Source organism: Acomys minous, assembly GCF_964271855.1.
Source record: "Acomys minous genome assembly, chromosome: 17".
NCBI lineage: Eukaryota > Metazoa > Chordata > Mammalia > Rodentia > Muridae > Acomys > Acomys minous.
In genome coordinates, this window is record NC_140500.1 from 34,049,518 (window position 1) to 34,077,373 (window position 27,856).

General features: G+C 39.7%; 1 protein-coding gene across 4 annotated transcripts in view; it reads right to left on the reverse strand.

Annotated features, from left to right (window-relative positions):
• GRM7 (glutamate metabotropic receptor 7) overlaps window positions 1–27,856 on the reverse strand; it is an 861,915-nt gene that overhangs the window by 395,734 nt on the left and 438,325 nt on the right. For all 4 annotated transcript variants that reach the window (XM_084765938.1, XM_084765937.1, XM_084765940.1 and 1 more), the window contains exon 4: window positions 25,495–25,649. In XM_084765938.1, the coding sequence (XP_084622064.1) occupies window positions 25,495–25,649 (155 nt within the window). The remainder of the gene's footprint in view (window positions 1–25,494; window positions 25,650–27,856) is intronic.

Consider the following 27,856-nt stretch of genomic DNA (forward strand, 5'->3'; position numbering starts at 1 on the left):
GTCACATGAGATTTCTCCATCCACAGCCTTTAGGTATGTCTGATTGTGTCTCTTTTAAGCTGCAGAAAGCTGGGAGAACTATGCGCTTCTCTCTTGGTACACGGTAGCAAGACATTAATTCTGACCCTTACTACCAATCAACTTGAAGTAGTTAGCCCAATCTGCCCATTGAAGGTATTTGAGAGTGTTGCTGAAGAAACCTTGGTTTGTCTTTGTAACATAAATTTAATTTTATTTAAGACTATTAGTCAGACTGTGACATTTACTCATTTGACTTCTCAAGAGAAAAATCAGCATCCATGATTATTCTGAACCTGAGAAAGAAAGTACCATAAAGGAAGCCAATGCCCTCACATATGAGGATTTCCTTCTAATAAGTGTCATGAGAACAAAATGACAATTTTTTTTTATCGAAAAAATGGCATATTCATGGGATGACTGGCTTTGGACACTACTGGATGCCACCCAAGTTAATGTGACACCATTTGTTGTGTAGAACCACTTTATTATCTTATACAAACACACAGAAGTTACCCTAGTGAATATAGTGTGTATCTGTATATTCAGTGTTCAGACTATCCTAAACTTTCAACACTATATGAAAAATGATCATGTGACCTAGCCTTTAGTATTTTAAATTAGGATTAGGAAAACTTTCTTTTTTGTTTTTTGAGACACAGTTTCTTTGTGTAGTAGCCCTGGCTGTCCTGACACTCTCTTTGTTGACCAGGTTGGCCTCAAACTCACAGAGAGTGCTGGGATTAAAGACATGCTCTACCATGTCTGGTGCAAAAACTTATTTTTAATGTTTATAAAGATCCAAATTTCTAGGTCAGATTGTTCTAGGTTAAAGTGGATCCTTCTCTAACTGTTGCTTCCTTTTGCTATGAATAGGCAGCTGTCTGTCACCGGAGCATTTTCATTTTTTATATAATGTATTTGTTGAGGTCACTGAACAAATATGACTTCATACTTATTTAGTTAATTCACTCCTCCCATTCTAAATGAGATCACTGACATTCCAGTTTATGAAGTAGACTATATGCCCTGGGGTTCTTTCTCTCAGAACAGAGAACCTGCTCCACACTATAAGCAGCATGTGTACCCAGACAGCATGGTTAAATATGTTCAAACTCTATACTAAAAGCCCAAGGGAAGTAGTGACTACATAATCCTGAAGAGACTCTAAAGAAGAGGACTGATGAAGATCAGCAAAACCCTACAAGAAACTACATTTTGATGCAACGACCATTTCAGATAAATGTGCAAACCCTCTTGTCAAATGTTATACTAACCAAACAGAGCCATTTTTACATAGATACAGAGGTGTGGGTCTGCTTAAGAAGAGGGAAGGTGGCCAGATGGAAATGGAAACAAGGAGTTGGCACCTGCTGCTGCCTAGTCTTTTTGACTAGTGCCTCTGCCTTTTTGACTCCTTTCCAATCTCTTACAAGTGTACATGTCAACGAAGCAGGCTGTCAAAAGCCAGTGCCACATTGCCAAGTCCTAAAGGACTAAAAGGATTCCTTCTGAAGGAATCCAAATATGTCACCCACATCCAAGCCTAGCACACATTTGGGATATGACTTTTATAATCCAATTTGTATTATTAAATTATTCCTCAATGCAATTCACTGTGGCTTGAGGATTCCTGTTTTTTAAAAACATCATATTGTAAATACATAGTGGGAAGGGTCACCCCCCACGAAGAGATAGAGGTTAAAAAGATAAACTAGAATGTGCATAGGACAAGTAGATTTATTTTCCAGCCTGTAGAGGAGTTTCTATGAAATTACAGAAAATTCAGCATTCAAATGGTAAAGGCTCAATTTTTGGCCTATTTTTTCTAGAACAATGAAATTAAATGCTTGTTTTAACACCAGAAAATTCATGTTTTATAGATTTTTTTTTCTAGGAAACAGCCACCTGTCTTGACTTCTAGAAACAAGACACCAACCACAGAGACTTTGCCAGTTTCAGCACTGGTAGTCATTCCAATCAATAGAATTATTCTCTCAAAGCATCCATGAGAGAGAATGTTAATGACAAAATGCTGTCCATGTAGGCAGGAAATGATGTTTACACTCCCTGTCCACTTGCTATAGCTTCTTACCATATAGAATGCGGACACACTGAGACAGATGTAGCTACAAAGGAAGGAAAAGACCTTTTACGACTTGGTGGTTGGGGATTTTATCTTTAATTACTCTGTCACCTAGAAAATAATACACTAAAGTTATCAGTCCTTGATTTCAATGCTTACTTGTGCTGTGTAGACACAGAACAGTAGTCTATTGTCTATGTTAAGTAGATTTTGTAAGATCATAGTGTGTGCTCTTCTGTCCCGAGAGACAACACAAAAATAGAAAGTGTCAGTTTTTAACCACCATTACTAATAAGATATATTGTTTTGATTCTATTTATTTCAATATAGACTAGTGAGCTAAATAATATTACCATTTCCTTTCATCACACAAAAGGGACAAACGTATACGACAATGAATGAGAAGGTATTAGGTAAGTTTCAAACAGTGAGAGAAACTCAGAAAAGCAATTAACTCATGGGTATCCTAGATAACCCTCAGTATAATATTTTCAGAAGTGACACCATTTTAATTAGTACCACACAGGTGTGGAATCTGCTCTATATTTTCCAATGACTATTGAATACTGTACCAGTTAATTGTTTTGTTGCTGTTTTGAACTATCAGATCCAAAAGAAACTTCAGGGGAAAGGAGTTTACTTGGGCTTATGGTTCAAAAAGGCGAGTCCCTAATGGCAGGCAGGAATGGAAGTATGTAATTGGAGCAGTATTCTGAAAGATTACATCTCAATTGCACAAAGATCCAGAGACAGCAAATAGGGAGTGGAATGAGAGTATAAACCCTCAAGGTTCATATCCAGTGACGGGCTTTCTCCAGCAGTGCTGTACCTGTTAAAGGGTCCATAATTGTCTCAAATAGTTCAAACAACAGGAAACCAGAGTTCAAATACATGAGTCTATGGGGTTACATTTATCATCAAAACCATGAGAGAAATGACCAAAAAAACCATGACAAATACAACTTTAAAATATGTCTGCAACCTGACTACATTCCACCATTACCTCTACTATTACAGTGGTTTGAGACCCCATCATCTCTCAGATTGAAATTAAAATAATCTTTTCAGATATACCTAGTCTGCTTGTCAGTTATGAAACCTAAGGAATCCTTTTCAAACATTTTTTAATATTTAATTCCTTGACTTTTCTCTACCCATTGGATTTAGAGCTGGTAGAGTCTTTTGAGAGTCCCACTATACTCTTTATATACAAAGGAAATTGGTAAAACTGAGATAAGATTTGCACACTATATTAGAATGGTAGAATAAAAGTTAGTTTGATATATAGGGAATCAAGCATTGTGATATCATCTTCTCTAAAGCCTCAAATACACTGACAACTCAAGCTGTAGAACAGACGTGCTCCTGCTGTTGGACCTGTGCTACCATTTCACAGACACTAATTCTTTAACCACGTTGAGAGAAAGAGATGCCACTTTCAGACATGAGTGTCTTATCCCTTAATGCATCAACCTAAAGCATGGCACACCATTTATGTGTCCTGCTTCCGCTGAACTTTCTCAATATCCTATAATTTATCTGCAATCTAAAATGAATTTTGGAGCATTTGATTATTTTCTTCTTCCATAAAAGAAATCTCTTGTCTTCTAATCCTGCCTGTCAATATTCTACCACGTCCCTTCCCATCACAAAGTTCTTCTGATTGACCTATAAATATGCTCACTCCATTTTGTAATGCTCTTATAGCTTGACCAAGGAACACCATGCTGGCTTTGTATGTTTTCGTTTTAAAATAGCTACAGAATATCTAACACATGCCAGGATAATTTTTTAAAGATTAGTAAAATAATATATTTTTAACTACAAGCTTCCTGATCCTCGAGTTTATAGAGACTCTGCAATAAATATGCAAGGTCATTTTCAAAGAAGAAATTTTCTGTAAACAAAATCAGCAAGATGAAAATAATACATAATGACCCTTTCTACGGGCTGTGGCAAAGCGCTTCTGCAGATGTGCCATGGAAATTTGTGTAATTAAGCCAGGAATGATGGAATACCACTCACTGAAACAGAAGGATAGAAGATTCCAGGTAGGAGGACCATCTGGCCTCCAGGTCCAAGTTTGAGACTGGGTACTGAGCCTAAAGCACAGGAAAATATACCCATCTGGCTGTTTCCAGGGTCTGACAGCAAATGTCAAGGAGATAAGGACAGAACTCAGCTTGAAATTCAAGTTCACCAGGACACATGCATGGGATTTTTTTTCAGGTGGGCCAAGGATTCACTATACTCTAGTGACTAGAAAGTTCTATGGGAAGCTCTCTCATTGAACTTTTTCCATCATCATAGAAGCATGTCCTCTCACAAGGGTAAGACTGATAACTTACAAAGGCCAGGAATTACACATATATGCAAAAGACAAGTTCAGAAGATGTGTTCTATCTCAGTGGATGCGTGACTTCTCACACTCTAGGGTTAGGCTGTAGGAATACAACATACCACTTGTCATGGGTCATTGACTTGCTCCATTTAGGCAGACACCTTAGAGGCCATTAAATGACACTGTTGAGGTTTTCCCTAATACTAGTCATTCACAGCAACCTTCAAACTTTTCCTAAATGCACTTATTTTCTATAAAACTGGAGAATTAATATAACTTTCTAATAAAACACTATTCAAGTAAGTATATTTCAAAGGATGGTATCTACTGAATGTTGTTCATCTAACATCTATACAAATACATATTCATAGAAATATAAACATGTTAAAACAAAAAATATATGAGCATATATAATACTTATGAATATTTATGAAATGACAAAGGGAATACACTAAAGAAACTAATATTTTATAAATATTTTATGAAACATGCCATATATTTTTCTGTATTCTCGGTAACTTCATATAGGAATACAATAAAATATGATATCCAACTGCTGTCTCACTCCTCTAATTTCCTTTTATCCCACTAAAATATCTTTCTCCCAAAGCTATGCATTTTATAATGGAGGGCCAGAAGGAGTGCTGTGGAGCATCTTCTGCTCCTTGCATGGATATCATATCACTTACTAAAAGCAGCTATATTTATCTGCACAAGATCAAGCCTTAGATTTCTAAATTGTTAATGTCCCCTTAAAATCACTTTACTGATAATATTCCTATAACCTCTTCACACACACACACACACGGACGGACGGCATGGGCACATGGGAGGCATTTGGAAAGAATAAACGTGACCACAGCTTCTCAATGAATGGCAGAGAAGTATTCCTTTCATAGGGTAAGCAACTTCTCTAAGGTCCAATGTGAGTGGGTGGCAGGCTGATGTCTCTGCTGAGCTGTGGGTAAAGGGACTGTGCTTGGTGAGTGAAGAACGGACCACTTTCCCATCTACCTGCCTTACTCTCAATAAGCACCTTGGGAACCTCTCTCTTTCCTGCTGGAAGTGGCAGCACAGTAACAAAGATGAGAGGAGAATTTATCACCAGAATGTCCCTCCAGTGACTCTGTAGCCTTGGTTCAAATACTTTGATGATGTCTTTCATGGCAGAAAGCAGACTATGATTAATATCAATGTCACAGAGTAACATCTTTAATGCAGGGCAGGTGATAAATATGAGGAGCTCGAATTCTGCTTTTATTTTATGTTCTTTATCAAATCACAGACTCACAGGGCTCTAACTTATGTTGGTAAGGAAGAATACCTGCAAAAAGGCTAAGGGGCCCATAAAGCACCAATGGCGAATTGCATGCACTCACTTCAAATATACTCACTGCATCTGCAACTGCAAAGTCCCTTCCTACAACAGTCAATAATGCACATCCGTGCAGATCAGGGAGGAGGTTCCTTAGTCTCTTCTTTAGCAATAGAGTAACTCGTGTAGTGTAAACTAGAAGGAATTACTGAGAATCACTCAGGTGAGAAGGGTAAAATTTTTACTTCACTATGAATAGTCTGAAAACGTGGCCTAGAGCTGGTATACAGCTCAGCAGTTCCCATGGTTCCAGGAGCATGCTGCTTCGACACTCTACTTTCTACCCAAGTGGCTTATGGACTCAAAGGTCAGCCTTGACACTGTTCATATCCATAAAGCATGCACTCTGCCAAGGTGTTGCAATTCTATGCTGTTTCTCCTGTCACGGAGGCCAAATGCCAGGCACCTGGTCACCTCTATGTAGCATAAACACTTAAAAATAAATGAAAACTCAGGGGTTATGAATGGTTTTGGAGCTTACAAATTTTTAGTTTCTTTAGCACCAAATCATTTTTCAAAGACTCTGGATCTAGGACATGTTATCAGTATTTATACGGTGTTAAAACTTATTTATCAGATGATACACCACACAGACGCTATGACAGTGAGTTAGAAAATTTCCCCTAATACCTCATCCTCAGCAGGTCAATCATGCAGAAAACACCCTTTTATAGGCAAGTATTGGGTGCCTTTAAGAGTTTAGGTAAGACCCTGGGCCAGCAGGCATGCAGTGGCTAATAGAAAAACATTCAAGCACCTGCTCCAGCCATGCCTACTGTGGCATTTGGTGAGTTAGCCTGGACAGTGCTGGAGAGCTCACCATGGCGGTGTGAGTGTCGGTGAGCCAGAGGGCTGATCAACTCAGCTACCTCCCAGGCCTAGATCTAGGGTTTTGAGTTGGTGCACCCCAACATCTACTCCGTCTATGATCTGTTGCATCCGGTAAATGGGCTGGCTTCGCAGATTCAAAGCTGCAGGAGCCCCATGACATAGAACAACAGCAGACTATCTGAGAGAAGTCCCATGAGGATCTACTGTAGATAATTTAGCAGAAGTCAGAGGCCTTGAAAAGAACCAATGACTCATTTCAATGAACATTTGCAAGTAAAGATGTGTGGATAGAAGGGTATATTGTGTGACACACTGTGACAGACTAAAGTTTCCACAACACGATGGTGATGATGATGATGATGATGATAATGATGATGATGATGATGATGATGTCATCTTATTTTATTTTATTTTGAGGGCAGAGGACAGATATATAGAAATGGGGCAATGAATAGAATTGGGTGCAGGATGTGAAATTCACAAAGAATCAATAAAAAGTTTAAAAATATTTTAGATAAAGCACGATCAACTAGGTTTACTCGATATTTATCATATGTGCTAGAAGTAGCAGAAAATATCAAGTATATTTTCATAGATTTCTTAGGTGGACTTATGTGGTCTTTAGAAAAGTGCCCAGTTCAAGGAAAATACTCAGTAAAGTGCTAGCTTTTCAATTAGGTAAGTTTAAGCATTGGTTTAGATTAGCTTTGCAGTGGTCTATCTGTGGAGGACTAACTTCATTTACCGTACTTGTGGCTGGAAGACCTGCTCACTGGGTGGCATCACTCTTTAGGCAGGGGAATCTGAACTGGGAAAGAGTGGAGAAAGTGAGCTGAGCCGCCTAGCATGTATGCATTTACTCTTTATGTTCCTGAATACATAGGCAACAGAACCAATTCTCTAAGCTTCTTTCACTATGAGTTCCTTAAGAACTGTGAGCCAAAATAAACCCTCAAGTACTATGTTATCTCTCTTTAATATGGACAATTATTGAATCAGACATCAGGGCTGAAGAATCTTTGATTTTTTAAGTAAGCTTCACTGAAGATTAGAGATCAAAGGAGAAATCAAGAAGTCCAAAATCCATTCCAGAGGAAAAAGACTCTGGAGCAAAGTGGCAAATATAGAAACAACACAGAAGGGAAATCTTGAGCTTAGATGATACTGTAGATACTGTAAAGCATATGGATCAACACATATAAGGGTGTTAATTTGAAGATAGTATTCTATTTTTTTCCAGAAGACCTGAATTATATTTTATATCATAGAGTTCCTCTCAAAGTGAGGTAAAAATTCCAGAGTACCGCATGTTTATATGTTTATACACACACGCGCGCACACACACACACACACACACACACACACACACATATATACACATTGATATTTTATACTGATAAAATATTAATTAGCAAGGACTTGACTGGAAAGAAAGATACCTTTGGATATTATCGAAGTCCATCTTTATCCAATATAAGAATATCTAACTTCAGAGACTTTATCCTTATTTAATAGAGTACAGTTTGAGCATGAAATGGTGATTTTTATGGCCACTTTTGCTTCCAATTGAGAGATACTTAAAAATTCCAAAAATGGACTTTAATTAATTAACAAAGTATTTTCTCTAATTATTTCTTTAATCTATTACAAACTATGTACCGTGGTAATGGCAAACAAAAAGTGTGTATCTAGAAAGTTGTGAAACTCAAATTCTAGGAGTATTGGCAAAGAATAAATATGAATTTGCATAAAGAGGTATACTGCCATGGAACTAGTTGTTATAGTTAGGAAAGATAAAGATTCTTTTGTGAAATTATAGTGGTCAGGGAGTCATGGGCAAAATAGTTGAGAAAGGCATTTCAGGCAAAAGGAACACTGTGGGGGCAAAAAAGGCAGATCAGGGCCTGTTTGAAGAACTAGACTCTGTAGCCTTGCTCTGTAGGTAGGTGGCTACAGAGATAAATTGGTACTTTGATAATGACAGAATGTAGCAAGCATATTGAAAACTGAATGCTCTGAAGTGCTACACATTTTCCTAAACACTATTTATTCATGGAGTAAATGCATATGTTTGTTAGCAAACTGATAGCTATGCAGAGTAGATTTTTTATAAGCTTGAAAGAAAAGTCAGTAATTCAATATTTTCCAAGTCCAGTCCTGCACGCACAGCTGATGGCAGTGTGACTTCTGCAAAGCTTCTTGCAGAAAACCATCTCAGTATGTAGTAGGAAGCAGGGCTCCCTTTAGACTAGAGAGCAGATGTTATCTCTGAAGAGCACTGGGAACCAGCAGGACATTTGTGCCTAGCATGGGCCCTGGGTTTCATCACCCACACTGTAAGGACACAAAACAAGACACTGTTGGCTCCCAAGTGTGCTATGGAAGGAATAAAGCAGTATCCTGAGAAAGCAGTTCCATAGGACCTTAATTGTCCCTGGCAAGTCTCAAGTTGACAAAAACAGGCTGAAATCTACATATCAAGAGAAATGCAAATATTCCACTTTACATTTCTTTCTCTCTCCATCGTCCTCTCTAATAACTACCTCCCATGACCCTACTGACAGCTTCCAATTGCTAGTGATGGTTTGTGTGATGTTTGGTCCCACGGATGAACACAGGGTCTGCTGTGTGCATTAAAGCAAATTCTCTATCACCCAGCTATGCCCCCAATCCTTGTTCTTTATTCCTTAATGTTCTTTTCTCCCTTGAAAACATAACTAACATAGTGGCCTTCAACCACAAACTGATTGCCTAGAAATATCTAGCTTTGAGTCTGCTATAGGGAAAACAAAGTACAATCCTTTACAATCATGTGACAGCATCTGTGCTTTATAAGAACTTCACACTGTAACTACTCAAGATATATCAGGTAAGCCCTCAACGTAAAATTAGCTCAACACTGATAGAAATAAGCCCCCTCTTTAGTATCACTACTGAACTTCCTTCTATGACACTGCATGACAAGGCTGTTGTTTCCTCTCAAAGTAGTGTTGTGTTTTAGTTTGGCTTTTCTGTTTTATTAATCTTTGGCTTACTGTTGGCCAATAGCTGTTGTCACCTTTAGCTACCTTAGATGTCACGGAATTAAATTCAGAGGTTTATTTTCACTGCTCCAAGACTTGAGGAGTCTTTTTGCTTTGGGGAGGTAGGCCATCTTCTCAAGGAAGTTAGTTCTGCAATTAATATTCCAGGAAGTCAGGAGTTATTGAGATGGAATGCATACATAGGTGTAGCTCTTGCTGGCGTTTCTCACTCAAGACCCGAGTTAGACTAGTGTTTCTTTACTAATAAGAAAGACACATAAACTAAACACATGGCCCCTCAGCCCTTGGAAACTAAGAAGGGAGAGAAACAGGCCAGACATACCACAATGCTATCTCTGAAAACTGAAGCAACAGTCATACGTTGTCATACACACCTTTTTATTTTGCTAGCTTACAAAATGAGCTTATTCACACATTATGATATTAAGAAACTACAAATTCAACTAAGTAGAAGCTCAAGCTCTATCTCCTGACCATGGTGCAGATTATAATAAGCCGTTACACATGGTAAGTGGTTAACTTAATGTGGCAAAGTAGGCTTGTCCTCTAATAAAATCAGAAAGAAAAAAATACAAGTATAAAAGTTTCTTTCCTCATATCAGGACCTCCACTGGGTGTGGAGGTAAGAAGGCAACTTTGTACGGTGAGCACCCTCCTTCCACCTTTACCATGAGCTCTGAGGCTCAAACTCAGCTCACCAGTACTACACAAGTTTCTTTACCTGCATGTTAATAAGGGATACTGGCCAATTGGTAAACTCCACAGATGTCTTTGCATGGCATGGTATATATCACACCACAGGAAAGGCACAGAGATTTAACATGTTTATGATTTGCTAATGTTCTTGAGGCCTGGAGTCTGGGAAGCGGCCTCCCTTGGTGTAAATGAAAAACAGCCACTGTGACTCAGCAATCTTACCTTACAGACAGAAGCATGGCTTCTCATGACTCAGCACTCCCCTCTTTCCTCTCACTGACCCTTATCTGGCTTGGACATTGTTTACAAACCATTCTTACATATAGCCTGCAGCTGATGAACTGACAGCCATTCCTCCTGATTTTGTAGGTACTGTGTCTCTGAAGCGACTCCTAGGCCACCCATTTCCATGAGTGCAGGCAGAAGCTGGGCTCCAGCAGGGGCGTTACTCAGGAACCTTCTTCACTTGCTCTGCTCTGTTCCTTCCCTTTGTTCCCACAATCTTTCCCTTCATAAACCCTGCAAGGAAACCTGTGGCTTAACTTCCTTTTCTAAAGACCTGTGTGAGAAATGGAACCACCAAAAAGGGTATCTTCCCAGCAACCAGTCACCTCACAAAGCTTTATTATTTTTTTTCTTAAAGATGAATTTTATATACTAAGTAGACTGTAAGCAGTAGCGATGAAAACCCTGGTAGGAGCTAAGGGCAATTCTGTGATAAATCCTGGTTTAAGGAGATACCATCTTATGTAAATTTCAGCACGTAATCTACCCCAAATATTTACTCTTTTAATCTATAAACTGGATCAAAATAGTCCCGGCTTCTGAGATGTATTGTACAACTCCTGTCACGTGGCTAGCAGAAGCCCACTTCTAACTACACCACTGGAAACAGCAATTTTATAATCCTTTTGTTGGTGAAGAAAGAAAGGAATCATTGCATAGTGTCCCTGTAAGAAATATTAACAAACTGTTTCAATGAGTTCTGTCCATTGACTATTGACTCTCTGTTTTGTTTGTTTGTTTGTTTGATTGATTGATTTCATTTGGTTTTGGTTTTGAGACATGATTTTGATTTTGTTTGTTTGTTTGTTTGTTTGTTTTTCTGCCTAGCGTTGCCTGTTCTAGACTTGCTTTGTAGAAGAGGCTGGCCTTAAACTCGCAGAGATCCGTCAGCCTCTGCCTTCCTGAGTGCTTCTGCTTTTCTTGAAGCCATGTAATACTTTGGTAGCAGTCATCCACATTAACATTGTCACATGGGACCTGAATATAACCGAGCCACAGCACAAGACACGAACACCAACAGCAATGACTCTGGTAGTTGATTTAATTAATGAGTGTTGAACAAGAGCATCTGTGAGAATCCCGTATAACCCAAAGTATGTCCCAGCATGCTGAGCTTAGCAAGGCTTATGTGGCTCTCCTTGTTTTTCTGTTTTAGTTCTATAAATGAGATATAAATTTGTGATTCAACTTTCTAAAAATTTACATTATTGCTTTTACTATTGTAATTTATTCACCTTATAATCCCCTCACTCTTAACTATCTTCCTGCTTCTACCTTCCCTCCCTTTTCCACCCCATTCTCCTTCCTTAGACTTTTGACAGGTGGGCTCCTCCTCCCCCACCATCAGGACCACAGCCTATTAGGTCTCATCTGGATAGCCTGCAGCCCCTTCCTCTGTGTTCGCACAGGGCCTCTCTGCCAAAAGGCTGTGATCAAATCTCGGGGAACCAGAGTCTGTGTTCAGTTCCCCCCTCCCTGCTTCCCCACGTGGAGAATGAGTTGTTTACTAGACACATCTGAACAGGGGCCCACGTTCTCTACTTGCATTGTCCTTAGTTGGCCCATCAGTTTGTGCAGGCTCCGTGGGTCCACATCTTTTAAAAGTAAGTTGCCTAATATTTGAATAGAGTATTTCTCTAAATATCAGTGTCAGTGTGATGGGCTTTTGTCAAACTTGAGTTTGATTTGAAAGTATAACTGCTGGAAGCCCAGGGATGCTAACCCATGCCCTGAAATAAAGAATGTAGAATTTTTCTCAGTTCTGATTTGTTATGTGTAAGAATAGAGAAAAACACAGAGATTACAATTAATTAAGGGATTATCTGTTTCTCAAGAAGAAATTTATGTTATTATTTGGGAGGATTTGTCACAGAATGGTTTTGATAGCTGTCAAACTCATCAAGTAACTGAACTTTCCAGTGAACATATATTGTTATGAGTACACATCAGAAAAGAGACTATCAAGTTTATAGGTAGAATTATGACCAGAGACCTCATCTAGATATAAAGAAGATTGTCATTAGAAGAATTCTATGAACATTTAAAAAAATTTTTTATCTATCTGAGCATTTGCCTACACACACACACACACACACACACACACACACAGGCACGCATATATATATATATATATGCGTGCCTGTGTGTGTGTGTGTACTCTATATCAGCCTGATGCCCATGGATCCAGAAGAAGGTGTAGGGTACCCTTGAACTGGAGTTACAGATGATTGTGAGACACCATGGAAGTGATAGGAACTGAGGCTGAGTCATCTGTGAAAGCAGTAAGAGCTTTTAATTGCTGAACTGATATGCTCCTAATACTGTCTGTCAACGGCGATCTTCACTCACTCCTTCCTTCCTTTCCTTCTTTAGCATCTTTGTACATAATTTGGTTTTCTGATCATCTTCTGTCTATTCCTACCATTTCCTTTAATGACTGTACCAAAAGCTCACCAAGAGACCTTTTCCAAGAAGATGAATAGAAACATCTGTATACAATCTATCAAGTGGTACATTTACTGGCAAGTGTGAATTTTCCCAGTAAAACCTGCCTTTTCCACACAAGGGTAATACAAATGTAACAGATGTACATTGATACTATCTCTGGGCTTCAAATGGGATGTATTAGGAGGTGTATTTGTGGACTATTCACAAGCTAACACATTATAATGTATAAAAGGATAAATGCATTGTAGAGTTTTGCTCAGCAAACAGATCACTGAATATATGAGTGAGAATCCAGTTCCCAAATATTAAGCTGAGGGAAAGAAATTTTCTCCACCTTTTCACAGACAAGCATTATTTCATACAACAGGATTCTGTGACACGTAAGAAGACCAAAAGGCAGGACTCAGGTAGTGTAAGATGAAAGTATGATCCTGTGTAACGGCACACTGATACATGCCTATGACCTCAGTGGTATAAAGGGTAAAATGGGGGAAGTTCACATGTGTTCAAGGACAGCTTTGCTATATAGCACTTTCCAGGCTAGTCTGGGAATATGTATCATAGTCGTGTCTCAAGTAGCAACACAAAACAAAAAATGACATTCTGAAAGTTCAGTAAGTGAAATAGCATTAATCTCCTTAAAGATGGTAGGACTTGTACTAGGAGGCAAAGTAAATGGAGCCCATGTGGTATGACGTTGTTCAGCATCTTCTGGAAGGGCCTTAGCGTGCCATGGGGCACTGAGCTGGGAGAGAGTGACATCAGTACCAGGTGGGTAATGAACGGGATGCTGAGTGGGTGCAGAATGAGATCCGAGACCTGTGTCACATCATCAGTACAGCTGGGGGCGGGGTAAGGGAAAAGGAGATTTTCCTCCACAATAAGTGTTACTGCTCTTTTTGTTGGGCTGCCTACGTCAGGCCAGGTGACACAGTGTGAAGCTCAGGCCTCTGAGGCCAAGTCAGGTGCAACAAGGGCCGGACCTGAATAGGATAAATAGGGTGGCTGCTTTGGGAATAGCCAGCAGCTCACTCCTGAGGATCTGCACTGCGAATAGCAGAAACTAGCTGTGCCTGGGCCAGCTCTAGTGGTGACTGCAGTGGTTCTGTGGTGACTGCCTGGCTGGCAGTTGAGTCCAGGGTTCCAGAGATGAATTCTTCAGGAAGAAGGGAGGCCCTTCTTTCCCAAGTGCTACAGCTTTGAAAAAACAGCCAGTCTCAGACATCCCTCAATGAAGTAGATGGTGCTCACCACTTAATTTCATGTGAAACAGGGACTTATAACCCTTGGTCAGTAAGGAGAGGCTTTGAGGATGAATGTGTCTCATTAGCTGGGATACAGGATGCTGGCGATACACGGGGAAAGAAAACAAGTGACAAGCTCATGTTACTGACCAGCTGTAGCTACCTGGGGATTGTCATGTGCTAATGAAGCAGGCACAGAAACAAGGAGAGAGCTTGGCCCCACTCCTTCTATCCTCAAGATGAGATTTTTTTAATCTCATATTTGAGATATCCTAGGTTTGGACATGCTGCACCTCATTAGTCCCATACCGATTCCCCTGGAGGCACAGTCCATGAGTCCCATATTATGATGCAAATTTACTACCTCGTTTTTTGTGACAGCTATATTAAGACATAAATATGTTAAAATTTGTTGGGTACCACATGTAAGATGTGGATTACCTCGCCTCTTCAAATATCAACTCTGGTTTAAAAATACTCAGTAATAACCAAAGCCATCAGGATACAAAACATTCAATCTTGAGCCCGTAGGTAAACATTCTTGCTGCCAAGTCTGATGACTAGAATTGCTTTATCAACCCCTGGATATTAGAAGGACAAAGTGATCCAAGCCCCGATGGGGTATCCTCTGGCCTCCACATCTGAGCCATGGCACATGCATGCCCTACCTCTCTCTCTTTTTCCCAAATATAATTTAAAAATTGTGAAGCATAGGGTTTTAATCAAAGTATGTATCAAAAGAACATTGAATGAAGTGTGGATGATGTCAGTGTTTGCTTTAGCCATGAGAAATTGAGGACTCTACTGGCTTTTATGTAAAATGTAACTTTAGGCTGGTAGAAACTAACTACAATAATTTAAGTTGCTAGTCAATCCTGGGGCCCCCCTTTTTTTCCTGTAGGACAGATCACTGATTCAGTTGGAAGAAAGTCAGGAGTCCATTAAATATCTCAGAAACTTCTGTCTCTGGTGTACATTGATGTTGTAGCATATAAAACCTCACAGGGGAGCCAGGGACAATGCTTTCCTATAATCCCAGAACCTGGAAAGGGGAAGTTAGGGCAGAGACTCAAGACAAAATAATTTTCTATATCAAGCAACAGATAATAAAATATATTCAGGCTTTAAAAACTCTGAACAGCCCCTTTTACAGCTAAGTGGAGGAAAGCTTTGAGTTAGAGTTACAGGAAGGGTCGCTTTAACTTTAACATTCCAATTAACCCATGGAAAACAGCTGGTATCACAAACACGGGTGATCCTGAAAAATACCCATTTTTTAATTTATATGTTTTTTTCCTTCCTTTTCCAAATGAGAGATTAAGAAGCAACCTAATTAAATAATGTTGCAGAAGCCTTTCCCACTTCCCAAAGTTTATAAACAGCTTTTCTCCCTGCCGCCCACTTGGATAACTAAATGTTCCTTAAATTTTCACATTTCTTTCTCCTTTATATTTGGAGTTGGCTTTAATAGATGTTAGCATTTACATTTTATTGTTCAATCTCAATCCAAAATAATTATCCTTTCTTCCTTATTTTTTTAAAGGAAGGTGGGTGACTCATGTGTTCAAGCTAGCCTTGAACTCTGTATAGCCATGGATGACCTTAAACCACTGTCAACTCTACTATCTCTACTTGTCATGTACTGGGATTTCAGATATGAGGCACCATGCCTGGTTCACTATGGTAGGAAAGCACTTGACTCACTGAGTGGCATTTCCTAACCTCTTGGATGCCTACAAGGAAGTTTGTTGGCTCTTGGATGGGCCCAGTGCTGAAAGAAAGAAGGAAAGAAAGAAAGAAAGAAAGAAAGAAAGGAAGGAAGGAAGGAAGGAAGGTGGGATATTCCATGTAGTTAGTCTTTGTTTTGGTTTTTTATAAGGCAATGAAACCAGCCAATACCCTCTTGATGATGCTACTATTATTTTGCTAATTGGATATAGGTTCAGACTGTCCTCTAATCTATATATGCATAGATAGGTGAAACTCTCAGACCCCATTGAATGTTTCTTAGTGCAGTAGATAGTGGTGCTGTGGTGAAGGCCGAAACTTAGAACAGTAAAAGCACAGATCGTAAGTGTCAGTGGAAATATCAGCCACAAAAGTGACACCTATATCATACCTCTCCCCAAGGTTCAGGGATAAACTCAGAAGAGGAGCACAGAGACTATACGAGGCAAGAGGGCAGGGAGGACCATGGTGAAACAGTTTCTTCTGGACATGTCAAGAACACTGCACTCAAGATATCACAGCAACCGGGACTGCCTGCAGAAAAGCAAGCCAGTCAACATTTGAGAATGAAGTGAAAGGGGTTCATGGACCCCTAGCAATCTATGAGGTGCTTTAGACAGTTGATGGCTTGTGTGTGTGTGTGTGTGTGTGTGTGTGTGTGTGTGTGTGTGTGTGTCTGGCTGGCTGTCTCCAATTAACAGTGATTAAATCTGGTCTCACTCTTTTTTTAAATTTTAATTTATTTACATTACATCCCGATTGTAATCCTCTTACTCTTATCTTCCTGCTCCTACCCTTCCTCCTTCTTCTGCCCTTCCCCTAGACCTCTGATTGGTGGGGGCCTCCCCCACCTTCTGACCACTGCCTATCAGCTCTCATCTGAATAGCCTGTGTCCCCTTCCTCTGTATTCCCACAGAGCCTCTCTGCCAAGAGGCAGTGATCAAATCATAAGCACTAAAGTTCCTGTCAGAGGCAGCCCCTTGCTCTCACCACCACTTCCCCACATGGAGAATGAGCTGTCCATTGGCTATCTGAACAGGCCGTCTAGGTTCTCTGTTTGCAATGTCCTTGGTTGGTGTATCAGTTTGTACAGGCCTCTCTGGGTCCAGATCTGCCAACCTTGAAAGTCTCCTTGTGGAGATCCTGATACCACCACCCCTCTCCTTCCATCTCCCCATTCTTTGATACAAGTCTCAGCACTTTGCCCAGAGTTCATCTGTGAGCCTCAGTGTCTGTCCCAATCCCCTGCTGAGTGGAGTCTCTCAGAGGACATCTATGTCGGGCTAATATCCACTTATAAGTGAGTACATATCATATATGTCTTTCTGGGTCTGGATGACCTCACTTAGGAAGTTTTTTTTTTTCCTGTTCCATCTCTTTTCCTGGAAATTTCATCATTTCCTTGTTTTTAATAGCTGGATAGTATTCCATTGTGTAAATGTACCAGTTTCTATATCCATTCTTCAGTTGAGGGACATCTCAGTTGTTTCTAGTTTCTAGCTATTACTAATAAGGCTGCTATGAGCATAGTTGAGCAAATGTCCTTGTTGTGTAGTGGAGCATCTTTCAAGTTTATGCCCAGGAGTAGTATAGCTGGGTCTTGAGGTAGCACTACTCCTAGTTTTCTGAGGAAGCTCCAGACTGATTTGCAAAATGGTTGTACATGTTTGCATTCCTACCAGCTGCTTGAGGTTTTTTTTTTTTTATCCTAGCCACTCTAACAGGTGTAAGATGGAATCTCAGAGTTGTTTTGATTTGCATTTCTCTGATGACTAAATACGTTGAGCATTTCTTTAAATGTTTCTTAGCCATTGGATATTCTTCTGTTGAGAATTCTCTGTTTAATTCTGTTCCCCATTTTTAATTGGGTTATTTGGCTTATTGGTGCTTAATTTCTTGAGTTCTTTACATATTTTGGGTATTAGCCCTTTGTTGGGTGTAGTAGTGTTGATGAAGATCTTTTCCCAGTCTGTAAGCTGCTGTTTTGTTCTGTTGACAGTGTCCTTTGCCTTGCAGAACCTTTTCAGTTTCAAGAGGTCCCACTTGCTAAATGTTGACCTTAAAGCCTGAGATGTTGGTGTTCTGTCAGGAAGTTTTCTTCTATGTCAATGAGTTCAAGGCTTTTCCCATTTTTTATTATAACAGATTTTTATACACAGAAAAGGAAATGCATGCAAACACATAGTATACATAAATGAAACAATTGTATAATTTCTGTTGGCCTTTGAGACACATGTGCACAATGATATGCTTTCAGATGCAAAATAAGCCTAATATCATAGAGGATAGTGTTATTACTTCATGCTTATACCTGTGTAATTTTCCATGTAAAGCAGCATATGATATGCCTTGACTCACATGATAATCTGTGAAGACATATCTTGCTTGTCAATTTGATCTGATCTCAAGTCATCTAAGACAGATGCCTCTGGGTACATTTGTGAGAGCGTGTCCTAAAAGGGTTAACTGTGGTGGAAGCCCCTCCTCAAGAGCAGGTTGCACTTTTCCACCTCAGACCCCATAAGAGGAGTTCCAAGAGGAAGTTATCAATTTTGGTCTGTATACCTTTGAACTTTGCTGGTGAGCACATCTACCATGTTCTGTTGCTCCAGCTGCTATTGTCACTGCTCTCTGCCACCATATTTCAGATTCTTAGATCTTTCAAGCCAAACTGAAAACTAATGGTTCTCCAGAAATCTTCTAGGCCTTTCACATAATACTGAGACTATTAAAGCATTCAGCCTCCAAGATTGAGCTGCTATTGTAGTCTGTCTCTCCAGCGTGCACACAACCATTGCTGATCCAGTTAAAAATTCTCACATAATACAAACTAATAAATTTCCTTTATGATACATATTATTTCCCTTGGTGTTCTTTCTCCAGAGAGGCCTGACTAAATATACTCATATTTAAGGAATGAGTTGGAGCACTTTTCCTCATCAAAATATTCTCACATTTCTATTCTTCTCTATCATCTGTGATTTTTCACATTAGATGTGTGACTATATCTGGCTTATTGCATGATATATCTCAATATTTATATTCTTGTTTTATATACTTTTGGATCTGATAACACAAAATTTACAGAATACTACAATGAAAGAAGTGGCTATGCCAATGAACCTGAAGAATTTCACTGCTCTCCTATTAAGTACGATTATGGGTCAACAACCAAACCTATTGCTTAAAAACAGCAGGGATCATTCCAGAAAAGGGGACAAAAGTGTGAGAGCCAGAGGTGGTGGAACATTACAAGGAAGCAGTGTGTGCTGCATACAAAAAATCAGTTCTACATAAGAACGCACGGTTGTGACAATATGTACAAAGTCTCAAGCCAGACCAAACCATAACAAAGTGAGGAGAGACAGGCACAAAGACCCACCAGGAGACAATTGAAAGCTGCTGAGAGAAGGAGAACCTGTTTTCTTCAAGAGGGCTGACCATGGCGGCTTAATGGCACTCTACCTGGAGCCACACTTCCAAGAGAATATGGACATCACAAAATGATTGGACTCCTCAGTAGGGGGGTGGGGACAGAAAAAAATGTCACAAAGTTGAGTAAGTAGCAAAGTGAAGTGGATTTGAAAGAAATGGGGAGAAGATAGGCAGGTATGACCAAAACACATTACATAAAATTCTCAAAGAAGTTAAAAAGCAAACAAGCAAAATAAGTCCACCCCCCCCCAAAAAAAGAAAGCAAAACCAAACCAACTGCAGCCACAAAAAATCAGGCACTGTGGACTGTTGTACTGTCAATATGTTATTGTTGCTAACATTTGTTATGTCTTCTCTCACTGAGCAAAGGTCCAGGCAATTAAAGGTGGATGAAGTCATCATTAAAAAACTGGAGTTAAGAGTCAAATGATTTTGTTGAGATCTTCAGCTCTTTAAACTTTTTATTTTTATAATAAGCAAACATCTATCTAATCTTGAATGAAAAAATGAGCTCTTTTTTTCCAAAAGCACTTTTTTAATGATGGGTCATGGAGGTAGGTGGGCTTGTTTGAGTATTGATTGATTGGTTGATTGTCTTTCACGTATTTCAGATTTAAATCTCACTGGAAAAAAAATCACAACTTCTAGAAGTCGTTCGAATTTTCTTTGAAATGAGCCCTTCTTGTACTCACTTCTCAGGGCTATTGCATATGGTAGAAGCAAAAACAAAAAACAAAAACAGGAAGCAAACAAAACCCAAAACAAACAAAACTCCAGTCCTTTATCTAGGACCCATGCTGGCTAGAGGTTGTGCTGGCCAGCATGCTGCAGAGCAGCACAGGATCCTGGAGTTGAAGAGCTAAAGGCAATGTCAACATGCTTTCTTTGGAAGACTTGTTGGGGACAGAGAAGATGCCAGATCATCCTCGTTAATGGTATACATGTAAGCAAAAATCAGGGTATTCCTACACTCTTCTGAAAACATGGAGAAATTGCAATTTATAAAACTATCTTGGCGGAAGAGCCAGAGGAGTACTGCCAAATGCTGGTGAAATTCTCTCAATTTGTCAGGAATATTGGGCAGCTAGCCCAGCCATAGCAGATTCTTCCATGGCTTGGATCCTGTCACAATTAAATTGAAAGGAAAAGAAATAACATCCGTAGATAAAATATACCATGGCCTTTTACTCTGTAAGTGAAGAATAAATACAGAGGGAGTATAAGAGACTATCAAATACTGATGTCATAGATGCGGGCACATTGGTACAAAGTAGGTTTTTATGTTTATATATACATTATTCGTTGCTGGGTAAATAGTTCCCTTGACAGTTAATGTTTTTGTCATACAAGCACAAGGACCCAAGATTAGATCTCCAATATTCATGTGAAACCCAGAAGTGATGGAGGCATGTACTCCTAACCCCAGCATTTCATGGAGAAGGTAAGTTGGTCTGTACAGGTCTCCAGTATTCAACTTAGTAGAAAACCAAGAACTTTAGCTTTAGCAAGAGATCTATGGTAAGAAGTAAGGTTGAGATGCAATTGAGGAAGATGCCATTCACACATTGATGGATGCCCTGTACAATACACACACACACACACACACACACACACACACACACACACACACACACACACATCAATGTCAACCAAAGGCTCAGATGTTGGCAAAACATATTGAAAATATGAACCTAAAAGGTAAGCAGGTGGATAATTAATTCACTCTTTTCTTATTTCTCAGTCAAAGGTAGTGCTGTATCCTATGAATATTTGTGAGATAGTCTAGAGGATTGAGCTGGTGGGAGAGGCAAAAAAAAAAAAAAAAAAAAAAAAAAAAAAAAAAAAAAAAAAAGAAGAAGAAGAAGAAGAAGAAAACCATATAAGACGCTGGTGAATGGAAATCTTATTTCTCCAGATAAAATATGCTGAATTTAGATCATTCATATCTTTGGTTAGGTTCAGCAGTGTGGCTGGACTTATTTCTCTTTTTTTCCCTCCACTCTTTCTTAGGAATGGCACTTTGAATGCATAGCCTTAATTTTATTGTTCCATCTGCTGTGAAAGTGAAACAGCCTCATTCTTCTTCTTCTTTTTCGTGATAATGCGCAATGATATTATCCCTAGATAGCTATGACATTTTCCTCATGGCACTGCGAAAAATCTGCACATTTCCTTGGGGGGCGGCACAGAGATTTTTTAGGAACTGTCACTCTTCTATCATGTTGGAATGTCGTATTTAGCAAGGTTTCTTTCCATCACATTGTCTTGAGACACAATTGTTTGCACGTGTTTGTGGCTCATGTGCATGTCTATGCCCCCATCTTGGGATGTGGACATACATGCATGTATGAGTGGGTGTGGGGTTCTGAAGGTGATGTCAGGCACCTTTATTGACTCATCTCCATTTTTATTATTAGGCATGGTCTTTTGCTGAAAACTGCAGAAGCTTGCGCTACTGCCTCTCACATTCTGGGGTTACATTCTAGCTTTTTGCTGGGTTCTAGGTATCAAAGCTCTCATCATCACACTTGTGTGGCAATTTCTTTATCCATTGAGTAATCTCTCCAGCCCCTACGAAATTTTGTTTGATGTTTTTCTTTTCTTTTTAAGAAGTTCATAATGTTGCTCTGGGTATGATATCATAAATTTGTATATCCCTATATATACACAAAATAACATTTTTTTCTTTCAAGTAGTTACAAAACTCTAACAAAAATAGTAATTTTCTAAAATATAATGCCCATAGGGTTAGTAATCTTCAAATATGGGCCTCATATCTATGTGACATCCAGGGTTCAGGAAGAGAGGACTCAAGTGAGGCTTTAGCATTTCTCACTTCTTACCCCAGCCCCCATGCCTCAGTCCCTGTTCCACAGAGTCACCTGGATAAGCCTTCTAATCCACCCTGTTCACAAATGGCTCTATCTTCTGATACCACTGTCAGTTTTAGCATCTAGTATAATCTCCTTTCCATACAGGACACTTTGTGATGTAGCTTATTCCTTTCAGCCATATTTTGTATCAGACCCTTATGTGGCCTGTGGTTCCTCATCCACAAAGGCAGAAGGTAACTTAAAATTTTTATTGAATTCCCATAATTCCTAGGCAAAGAGCTACACACAAGAGACAAGAGGTTAAATGGTACTGAATGGGTCCTACCAGGCATAGACAAGTAAGCCCTGGTAGCACCAGTGGGAGGTCCTAGAGAGGGTGCTCATGTAATGTTGGCTCACCAGAGGAAGGGCTGAAGCTCATCAGGGTGTAATAGGCATGGTCAGCATGGTCAGGAAGCAAAGGAAGATAAATGTGGATGCTCTGCTTGCTTTCTCCCATTTGTACACGTTGGGACTGTAGCTACAGGGTGAAGGAGCTACCCACACTCAACATGGATCTTCCCACCCTTTAAGTGAATTGAAATCCTTCACAGACATACACAGAGATGTGTGTCCACTGTGATTATAAATCAATGCAAGTGGACAGTCAACAGCAACTGTCACAGACAACTTGGACCAGCGCAGACTGTATGCAGTGTGCTAAGAATAAATGACAATGCAGTGGAGTTTGTGTCTTCCGCATCTCCATTTTAGTGTCCTTTCTCTTGCCACCCTAAGGTACCATAATCAAGGCAACTTAAGAAAAAAAGAGTTTATTTGAGGCTTAGAGTTTCAGAAGGTGAGTCTATGGCTACCGTGATGGGATGCAGGAGAGGAGGCAGGCATGCGTGGTGCTAGATCAGGAGCTGAGAGATTACATTCTGATCCACAAGTATGTGGTAGAGAGCTAAGAGGGCCTGGGCTTTTGAAATTTCAAAGCCATCCACCCCCCAATGACACACTTCCTTTGGTGAGGACACCCTTCCTAAATACTTCCAAACATTTCTACCAACTGGGGACCAAATATTCAACTATATAAGCCCTGGAGGACATTTTTGTTAAAACTGCCCCCCCCCCCACACACACAAATACACACACACACCCAAGACCAGATAGTAAAGCTTTGGTCCCCAGAGATGATGCTCTTGAAAAGTGACAAGAAAATCTTTAATAAGTAGATCTCAGTGGAGGTTTGAAGGTCACTCTTTGTGTACCTGTAAAGAAAAGTACAGGACCCCAGGAACCCTTACTTTCCCTTGCCTATTAGCAAGTGCTCTTTCTCACATGCTTTCACCATAGTGGTCTCATCTGTGGCACAGAACAAAAGAAACAATCAACCCCAGACTGAAACCTAAAGACCTATCAAGTATACTCTGTATAAATTACTGCAGGCATTTCTTATAGTGAAGAGAAAGCAATGAGCACAGAGAGCCTCTGTACCAAATTAATATTCAAGGAAATAATAAGGGTCAATGGGAGTCAGTCAGCCAAACACTACGATCATGACTAGACTCCAGGGGAGCAGAGAGTCTTCCCCAAGCCTTGTAAACAGGGAAATGTTGAGTGATATGTGATGACGTCAATCCAGTCAGAGTGTAGAATTGTCTCCAGAGTCATCGGGCAACTGTGTCACTGTGTCTGCCCTTTTGTTCTTCTGTCTACATCTCTTAATCCTCACTGTCCACCCAGTTAGCTCTCAGGCATCACGCATTGCATAGCCTCCTGTAAGAAGTTCTCTCAAGTGCCACATTGTAACTACAGGGCGATGTCCATTGAGGCTGCTTTACTTGCTGCCTCATAGCACAGTGTTCTATGTTCTGCTCTCCTTGGCTTCCTTCTGACTGCTTCACTCAATCTGTACACTCTGAGAGTCAGGGTACGGAATCCCCATCCTCTATTTATTTGTAAGCACAGAACACTTGTAGCACAGAACAAATTCACACAATTTTTTGAGTGAAAAGGAGTAGAGACTGTTAAAATCGGATCTGTTATTATTGCAGTGCATCTGTAAATGCAGTGGCCTATTCTGCAAGATAGGTGACCGGCTCTGGGCACGTATTAAGGGAATAAATTAATTCAAAGCCTCCCAAGGAAAACACAGAAGTGATTCTTGGGATTATTATCTCCTCAAGATAACACAGAAAAACACCAGTGACAGATAGAGGCATAGCCTGATTTGTTTTTTTTTTTTTTAATCTACACAGGCTGTGTAACCTTCTGGGGGGAATAATTAATTAGGTTGGATCAGAGAGAAAATAGAACGAAGTGCAAATATTTGGTCCCTTTGAGTAAGAGGACTGGGTTCAGTGTGATGTGTAAAGCATACTTGAGGAAATCTTTGGAGGCACGATTCACCAAAAAGGAAACAGAGAACCAGTTATCAGCAGAGGAATTCTTTTTCCTTCATATAATATTTCTACTTAGACATAACCTTTCTTTGCATATAGAGGAAAAATTAATTGTAACCAGTATATTTAGAATATGAGAAAAGCAAGATATATTTTCTATCAATGGGCCCTTAAACGGTCCTTTTAATAGTAAAAGGTAAAGAAAAGGGAGTTCCAGAAATGTAGGAAAGCAAGGGAATAGTGAAAAAGAAAGGGCCCTCGGAAACGAAGGTGATGCTAGTTATCTGCTGAGGGTCCCATTCCTATAATCACAGGCTTGAGAAGGGATCACAAGACCTGTCAGGGTGTGATCCTTACAGGTGCCATGCTAAGAAGCAAAGGGTAAATTACAAAGAGAATGTTCTCTCTAAAAATGCAGCGCTGCTGAGCACACGCTTGGATATGTTATTGTTTCACTTCTTGGTAATGGTGATGATCTCTCCTCAGAAAGCTCTTCAGAGTGAGAAAAGAATCTATGCTAATTGCAACATTACCATGAAAGAATATAATCTCTACAAAAGAGGATTGTCAACAAAAGGAACAGCCCAGGTGTGCAGCTTCATTTGCACCCTGTCGACCCACTCTGGAAAACACATTCCATAAATCCTGTACAAACATGAAACTCCCCAAAGACTTTGATTTGGGTCGCCTAACAGAGTGCAGCCCCCCTCTCTCAAACACCGCAGCTGACAAAGCACATACCCTCCACGGTTGCTCTCTTGGGCTGGATGGTGATGGCTCCTTCTGCAATATCTTCATGCTGGTGCAGTGGGTTGATTTTGGATCCCCAGCTGTCTGACCCGACCCAGAGAAAATGGCCCACTTGGTCAGCTCTTTTCGCTGCTGCAAGGATCTGCCTATGGAATGGAAAGAAACACAAGAGGATATAGGAATGAAAGGTGAATACAAGCATATTCAACAATCAAGTAGAGTCCAAAGAAGCTCTGCCATCTCAACACGTAAGTGAGGAACAGCAAAAGATATTGTGGGGATTTTTATCTTGCATATGTAAAGAGGTTTGTAAACCAATAACAAAAAATGGCAAAGCCCTCTGACTATAACAAATTATAGAAGTTAAATGTTAATAGGTAAAAGGAGAGATAAACATGCCATAAACTGGAGATGCATATCCACGTGTATTAGAAATTGGGAAAGCACAACTCAGAATGCTTTTCCCATATTGGCCAAATAAGTCTTGTTTCACTTCATTTTGCACTTTTGGGTTTCAGGGGGAGAGATGGGGAGGTAATGGTAAGTATCACTTCTGGAAAGTACTATGGCAATATAAATCATACTTCAGCAGTCATTTATTAAAATAAACAGCACCTGGTGGCACTCAGAGGAAGGACAGCAGGTTACCAAGAAGAGACTTGATACCCTATGAGCATATACAGGGGGAGGAAGTCCCCATCAGGAACAGTCATAGGGGAGGGAAATAAGGGGGAAATAGGAGGGAGGGAAGAATGGGAGGATACAAGGGATGGGATAACCATTGAGATGTAACAAGAATAAATTAATAAAAAAAATTTTTAAAAAATAAAATAAAATAAACAGCATTATACTTTCTGCATAAAATTTCATTTTCTGTGTTTATAGACGAGTACAGTCTGCAAATATCAAAAGCAACAAGATAAAAAGTATGAAAAAGAAAAATGTGTTAGCAAGAAAGTTACCCATTATAATGGAATTTGGAAGTGAGGTGAAAAATGAAAGACATATGCACATGCACACGTACTACACATATAGCCACACACAAATACACATATACACACTCACATACACACACACACATTCATGCTCATATACCCACACAACTTCATCCACATAGAGAAACCAACACACAGATATCCAACACACACACACACACACACACACACACACACACACACACACACACATTCTCATCACTCAGGACTTTAAAATTTTCAGGTGTGACACATGTGACAAGAGATGAGGATGTATTTAAAGACAAAATATTCGATAATGAAAACTCAGATAACAATATCTTTCTCCCAGATAAAATCTGGACTGGTAATTCTCTTTAAAAAACTTATAAGAACTGTTTCCTAGTAGTGTAGGCATCTGAGCAACCACAGGTAGAGAAGAAATTGTAGGAAGCAGGAGGCAAGGAGAAGGAGGGAATGAGCAAGTAAGTACCAGTGTATTAAGTACAGAACAGTGAGGCCACTTAAAGGAACTAAACCTCTGCTTTAAAAAAAAGTCATATGAGGAGGAAGCAATATTCTGTTTTTTTTAAATTTAAATCTAAGAAAAGAGTTACAAATTTGACAAGAATGTATTATTTAATACAATAGCCAATTCTGTACCAACTTTGACTCCACCAGTTAGTAAGTCTTTGTCTATAGCTGGTTTCTGTCTCCTGCATGTCTGCACAGGTACAGAAGAGCCCATCGGAAAAGGACACCAGTGTGGAAATGAGGAAGGGATGATATAGGAGATGGAACAAAACAACAAATTCATTTAGGTGGGATATATAAGGATAACAAAAAACAGGATATGGAAAGAATTAAAAACATAGAAAAGAATGTATATTAGAAATGAGAAATTGCTGTTGCCTTTGAGAAAGGAAGGTTAAGAAAACAAAATCAAATCTTAAAATAATGCTAAAATAAATGTAAGACTACATACAATGAACATTCCCTGAAAAAGTGTGCAGAAACATAAATCAGTTTAAATCTTATCTTCTAACTATTGCTATTAAGATATTTTCTGTGGGAACCAGGCCCGTCTGGGTTGCCTGCCTGTCTTGTTGCATGTCCTGTTTTTAGCAGCTTCCGTGTCTGTGCTTATGACAGTTAGCTAGTCATGTTTACCGCTCTGAGAACGCACCCCTCCCTTCCTTGGGACTTTTCCTCGTGTGCGTAATCACCTCTTGAGGGATTTCACCTGCGAGTGGCATTCCTGCTTTGCTGCCTATAAAAAAGCTCTTTGGACGCTGAATAAAGGCCTTTGCTCTCAGCATGAAGGACCGGCTGTTTTCTTGTGTGTGAAATCTGCAGTTCCTCGCCCTTGACTCGGTACTGCGCCACAAGTGGAGGTCTCA